We start from the raw sequence: 7,319 nt of genomic DNA on the forward strand, positions 1-7,319 counted from the left end.
ACAAATCTATTTTATTTGTCTTCTTCCCCAGAGAATTGCGAAAATGATACAATATCTGAAAAGTCAGATAAACTATGTTTAAGTTCTCATCTTTCACAGAAAAGGCCACGCTCATCTGTATCATCTATAAGCGATAAGACCCTTCAATCTGGGAAAAACCCTGCAACAGAACAGACTATGTTTCCTCCCAAACAAACAGTTCCTAGTTCTTCTAGCACCTCCAACACAAAAAAGAAACGAAAACGTAGTTCTTCTCTCGACCCCAGTCTATCCACTGACTCCAAGCAAGCAATACATGAAGCCTATAAACAAAACCCAGAAGCTTTTGCAGTTCCTCCTGATAATATAATTGCCTTTATCGAGAACGCTTACGGCAGCTGTGACCCTGTCTCAGAAGCATTTAAATTCACAACAGATATTAAATCACTCATTTTAACTTTGCAATCAATAAACCCTAATTTTAAAGATAGGTCTACAAAAATCAGAATTACACGCTTAGTTAAAAAAATTAAAACTAAAATACATTCTGCAACAGATGATTCTGAAAGTATAAACAGTCTTGATAATTCCCAGGATGCTTGTGATAAAGAATACCTGTCTGATAGTTCACAAACCTCGCAAACATCCAAACACTCTACATATTAATTTCAACCTTCACACTGATACAATGGAATTGTGACGGATTTTATCCCCGTCGTCCACGCCTTGAACAGCTCATATCTGAGTCTTCTCCTGACTTTCTATGCCTACAAGAAACAAACTTCACTGATAAATATTCCGGACAAAGTAAAAATTTTACAGGTTACCACTATATTCGAACTACCCAACTTCGTGCCAGTGGCGGAGCATGAATTTTTGTTTCCACTGATATTTTCCATAAAGAATTTCCGCTAAACACAAACCTCGAAGCTATAGCCGTTACAGCTTGGTGTCCCTACAAAATTACAATTTGTTGCATATACATCCCTCCAAACTACTGTTTAATAAGTTCCAATCTTGAAGATTTAACTTCTCAGCTTCCTACACCTTTTATCTTAGTAGGTGACTTTAATGCACATAATTCTATGTGGGGATCCGAAAACACATTTGGAAGAGGTAAAACAATCGAAAATTTCCTAAATAACGTAAATATAAACTTACTAAATTCAGGAAGTAGTACATACTTTCACATCCAATCAGGTAGTTTCTCTTCCATAGATTTATCTTTCTGTAATCCCGGAATATTTCCTTTACTTTCATGGTACACATTAAACAGTCTCTATGATAGTAATCATTTTCCTATTCTTATCTCTGACCAGTCAAAAATGCCCTCGAGAATTATAACAAAATGGAAAATCACTCAAGCAAACTGGGATCTTTTCAGAACCACTGTTAAGGGAAAAACCGATGAATTACTTTTTAACAATGATATAGATACAGATGTAAAACTATTAAATAATTGTTTAACTGAATCTGCTGAGGAATGTATTGGTAAATGCGCGATTGATCCTTCCAAGAAACCTGTTCCGTGGTGGAATGAGTCGTGCAAAATATCTGTCAAACAATGCAAAAAAGCATTAAATAAATTCCGGAAGACCCGTACCACCACGGATTTAATAAATTTTAAAAAACTTAGGGCCAATTCTAGGCGTATTTTAAAAGAAAGGAAATCCTCATGGAATCAATACGTTAGTTCAATCACAAAAGATACTTCTCCCGCGCAAATGTGGTCAAAGATAAGACGTATGAAAGGTCATAATACATCCAGCAAAATAGCCGCCATCTGCCTGCAGGATCATACAGTTACCGATGATCAACATATTGCAGATATCTTTGCCTCTCACTTTTCAGATAAGTCAAATATTCCGAATCTTTCCAATAACTCAGATACCAACATTTTTAGCCCCAAACTATTTTCTAACACCAGCTCTATGAATCTTCCTTTTAATCTCCTAGAATTAAACGAAGCCATATCTTCATTGAAAAACTCAGCAGCCGGTCCTGACGATATCCCATCAATATTCTTAAAAAATCTCCATCCAGACACACATCTCAAACTGTTAGAGTTGTATAATAAGATCTGGTCTCAAAACCAGTTCCCAACGTTATGGCGACAAGCGACTACAATTCCTATTAAAAAGAATGACTCATCTCCAAATCTTCTAAAATCATATAGACCAATTTCTCTCACTTGTTCACTATGTAAACTGTTAGAAAAGATGGTCAATAAACGCTTACTATGGTATCTAGAAAGAAATAATATCCTTGACCCATTCCAAACAGGTTTCAGATCAAATCGAAGTACAATGGATAACCTGGTCACACTACATACTGACATTGTTAATGCATTTTCGAATAGAAGCGAAGTCATAGCAGTAACTTTATATATCCAAAGTGCCTTCGACACTGTACAAAGACCTCTAATTCTAAGAAAATTAACGGAATATAATTTAACTGGTAACATTTATTTATTTTTAAAAAATTTTTTAACAAGTCGATATTTTAGAGTATTAACAAATGGAAAAATATCAAAACCACACGCTTTGGACAACGGTTTGCCTCAGGGCTCAGTCTTAAGCACTACCTTATTTTTATTTAGCATGAATGACTTTTCCTTATATATTGAACCACCAGTCAGGTACTCGATATATGCTGATGATATTATATTATACTGCCGAGGCAGAGTCACAGCTACCACCAGCACTTTGCTACAAAACACAATAAACAAAATAGGCACCTGGTCTACGCGTGCTGGATTTGTGTTTTCAGCTCCTAAATCCAAAGTGATTCACTTTACCAAAAAGCATAGACCTAATCCACCCTCTATAACTCTAAACGGACTTCGTTTACAAACAGTTAATTATTTGACACTTCTTGGTATCACCTTTGATAAAAAGCTTATCTGGAGACAGCATATTCAGAAACTTAAAGGAAACTGTACCCAAAGAATCAATTTACTTAAATCTCTTGCTAGCTTTTCTTGGGGAGCTGACGAAGAATCTCTTCTTAAAATATATAGAGCGTTAATTCGCTCTAAGCTAGATTATGGCAGTATTCTTTATATGACATCTAGTAGCTCCCTACTAAAGTCTCTAAACACGATTCAAAATACATCCCTACGACTATGCCTCGGTGTTTTCAAATCAAGCCCCGCCGAAAGTCTGTGCGTTGAATCTTCAGAGCCACCACTCCATTTAAGAAGGCAGCAGCTTCTACTTTCATACTTTGTAAGAATATCAGCAAACCCAAGTAACCCAGTAACAAATCTAATCAATCCCATAGAACCTCCCCCAGTAAACGCTTCCAATCAGTCTCTCACATTACCACAAATATTATCTCCTTTATTAGATTCCATCAACCTCTTTAATACTACTTCTATTTATACCTCCAAGACAGCTCCATGGATGCACAATCTTCCAATATTCAATACTGATTTATGCAGATTCGACAAAACAGAAACCCCAAACTTAATCCTTAGAAAATCCTTCCAAAACATCCTTAACTTAACACAATTTGATGAAATTTTATACACCGATACATCCAAGAATGAAGACTGTTGTGGCTCTGCTGTGTCCACACTGACGACGACAATAAGCTCTGTGCGATTGCCTAAAAGTTGTAGTATCTATACCGCAGAATTATATGGAATACTCCAAGCATTAAAGACTTCCATCCGTCCTACTTCAAATGAAAGCATAAAAATCGCCATTTGCACTGATTCTCTTTCCTCGATTTATTCAATAAGATGCATTTTCTCGAAAAACCCACTAGTCCAGGAAATCCACACTATCTGTAACCAACTATATTCTGCTAACATAAAAGTCGTAATGATCTGGACTCCATCTCATGTTGGTATATTGGGAAACGAAAAAGCAGACCAAGCCGCTAAAGCAGCATGTTCTTCTGACATAGCCTTCCAAGAGGTCCAAATCCATACGGATCTTAAAATATTGGTAAAACAAAAAATCCTCAGCTCATGGGCGGACCTGTGGAGTAAAACAAAAACTAAGCTGCATGAAGTTCAGCACAACTTATCTCGCGTCAATATCTCCTCTATGAACAGGAAAGAAAAATCAGTTATTCACCGACTACGAATAGGGCATACACGTCTCACACATGGATACCTTATGGCATCAGAAAACCCTCCAGTATGCCACTACTGTAATAACGTCCTTTCCATCAAACACGTGATAGTGGACTGCTGCCAGTATGACTCTTCCAGAAACAAGCACAGCCTAAAAGGAAATCTAAAAGACATTCTCAGTGTTCCAAACCGTTTTGACAGTGTTCTTAGATTTTTAAAAGAAACAAGTTTATTTCAGCTAATATAAACAGTGCATAGTGATAAGCTTTATTGTTCTAACCTTTCTATAAAAAAAAATGTTCATATTAAATTCTTGTACCTATACCTATATAAAATATGTATAATGTTGTAAACTACTGTACCCGTGTCAATGACCATAAGCTGTCGAGACACGTTAATTTTAAATAAAAAAAAAATTGTTATGGACAATTCCAGCTACCACAGTCGTAGGCTAAATAAAGTTCCTTGTTCTAATGACACCAAACTTAGAATCCAGGAATAGATGGTGGAAAATGATATGTTTTATGAAGATAATTATCCTAAAAACAATTACTTGAAACTTTAAAATTCTTTTCCATTTGAAAACAATATTATTGCGACAGTTTGGCGGAAGAAATGGGTCATACAGTATGAAGACTTCCTCCTTACTATTGCATGTTCAATCCGATTGAACACATATGGCGTGAGCTAAAAGCATCGTTAAAGAGAAGTAATGTTTCGCACTCCCTAAATTCATCTGTGGTTCGTCTAATTGAATTAGAAATGTAGAAAATAGCCAATGACAGCTGAAAAAATAGTGTTGCCCATGTTCTAAAGATGGAAAGATCTTATTTGAATACAGATAGGTTGCTCAAATAATAGTATATTACTTTATGAGGCGGAGAAACATGACTTTTCTTGACGCGCCCGATATTACGCGCCGAACGAAGTGAGAGGCGCGTAATAGAGGGCAAGTCAAGAAAAGTCGCTTCTTTGCCGAATAAAGTATACTATTTTTTCTTCAACCGTAGCAATTTTCAACAATTCATACGCTATTTTTACTCGAAATTAACTGTGACAACTATCAAAGTCGTCTAGAAGTTAGAAATTAAAATAATTAAGTCGTCGGTGGGATTTGCGTCTCCCTGGTTACAGTTGTTTGACAGTTGTTTGCAATTATTAAAGACAGCTTATTGTTGTTCGCAAGCCGCCAACATCGGGAATGATTGCTGAAAGTTGTTCTCGACCATCAGTATCATCAACAATTACCAATGCGTATCAAGAGTCGGGAACATTTTTGCACGGTTTCAATTTTGAAAATGCCTCATTAACTAATTGTACTCTTAGTATTACTATAAATAAAAATGATGTTTAATTGTTGTTAATGACATTTGTATTGTTGCTTTGTGACATGTTTCATATTGTTGCCATGACAACATTTTTCTCTCCGCCGTAAATAAATGGGAAAAAAAAACTGCTGCCGGAGGAGACATCAAACTTTGACAGGATCAAGTTAGATAAGTAATGTCATCATTATTTGACGTTTGAAGAAAAACAATTATTATAGATCTAGATAACGGCAGTAATAGTGTAACTGACTTTTCCATGTAATTTTGTTAAATGTAAGTACTTTTTAAATTGTATTTATAAATGATAAATTTTCTATGTACACGTTATTAAAACCAGCATTTAGACACACTTTAATTTTGAAAATAATTTTCTAAAATATTTTTGTCGCTGTTCTTTTTGTACTGTATTTAGAAATAATAAAGTTTTGTAAATATATGACTGTAGTGTATGTAAATATTTTTGCAACTATTATAACTAGTAGACAATGATAAGGACCGGTTTTTAAACATACCTAACAATCGAATAAGTAAGGCAAATCGAAAATAAAAGTACGATCCTGTCCGGAGGCGATTATTACTTGTAGACCAACGAGTATCTCCAAGCTGAAAATCATAAAAATTAACCAATTTTAAACTTTAACTTCCATATAACGGATGAGGCATGTCTTACGTAATCCATATGAAAGTACAATCCAAACTTTGTAATTTTTTATTGATTGATAACGTTGAAACTTTATATACCTTTTCTACTTATAAAAAGATAATTTTTCTGCAAATTTTGAATAAAAAGATATACCGAACTCGAAATATATCGGCACTCGTAGGCCTCATACGACCGAATGTGTAACTTTTTAAATAATTTTATTCGTCATATAATATGTACAACAATATTCATAGAAAATTACCTGTGTAGGTGCCATGAATTTAGTACTGTATGTCAAATCGTATATTATCGTTTAGTTGCCAGGTTGGAAAAATTGTTTTTGAAAAATCTTGAATATTGCAATTATATATATATATATATATATATATATATATATATATATATATATATATAGAGTAAACGTCACTATTATAGAAATACACAACGGATAAATAGTTTTAGAAATTTTTTATTTGGTACGCGGAGCTAGTACCAAAGGCCCCAACCATGTGTTTGTATAATTTTATTTTTAAAAATATTTTAACAGTCCACAATTTGTGAACTTCTAGGCCAACTAATCGCAGGTTATTCACACAAGTATAAAAATTTTAACATGGTAACATAATGTTAGTATGAAAACAGAAATATTAGACATAACTTATTTGAATTTTTATATAAATCAAATATTGGTTTAAAGTTTTGAAAATTATTTATTGGTTTCGGAAATTTTTTTGTACAAACACGGTTTTTAATTTTCTATTATAGATGAAGCGCAATATTCTCTTTACATATTTCCTAGATTGATCATCGATTTCGAAGAAACGAGACCATTCATTCCAGATATTTTTAAGAATTTTAAAATAATGTTTCTATTTTGGCTTAGAAAAAAATCTCTAATGATAAAACATCCAGAAGGGCTTCCGGCAGGACAAATGTCTTATTTTGTCCTTCTGGTAGGACGCCTTTAAAAAAGTATGCTGATAATGTGACCCAAGGTAACATTATTTTTGACAATAACAGAGTAACTGCCCACGATACGACTTGGAATTTGTCCAATGCAAAAAGAATAGATCAGTATAATAACACTAAATATAAACTAAAATTAAATACTAACAGACAAGTTCAGAACATAACAGAATTAGATTTTTTTCTGTTATGTTTTTCCTATAGAAAATATGTCCGCACTGTTGGAAGCAACAAATAAAAATTTAGATCCAACAAAAAGGCAATGTCCCAAAAGTGACTTTTTTAAAATGCCTGTATGACTTACGCTATGATTACTAAT

The 7,319-nt window shown here is 34.0% G+C and overlaps 1 protein-coding gene across 1 annotated transcript in view; it reads left to right on the forward strand.

The window, feature by feature from the left end:
- Positions 1-1,304: 1,304 nt before the first annotated feature.
- Positions 1,305-7,319, forward strand: part of LOC140442235 (uncharacterized) — a 6,270-nt gene continuing 255 nt past the window's right edge. The window contains exons 1-2 of the mRNA XM_072533311.1: positions 1,305-2,221; positions 2,579-3,272. Coding sequence (XP_072389412.1) covers positions 1,305-2,221; positions 2,579-3,272 — 1,611 coding nt within the window. The remainder of the gene's footprint in view (positions 2,222-2,578; positions 3,273-7,319) is intronic.

Source organism: Diabrotica undecimpunctata, chromosome 5 (genome assembly GCF_040954645.1).
Source record: "Diabrotica undecimpunctata isolate CICGRU chromosome 5, icDiaUnde3, whole genome shotgun sequence".
In the NCBI taxonomy this organism is placed as follows: domain Eukaryota; kingdom Metazoa; phylum Arthropoda; class Insecta; order Coleoptera; family Chrysomelidae; genus Diabrotica; species Diabrotica undecimpunctata.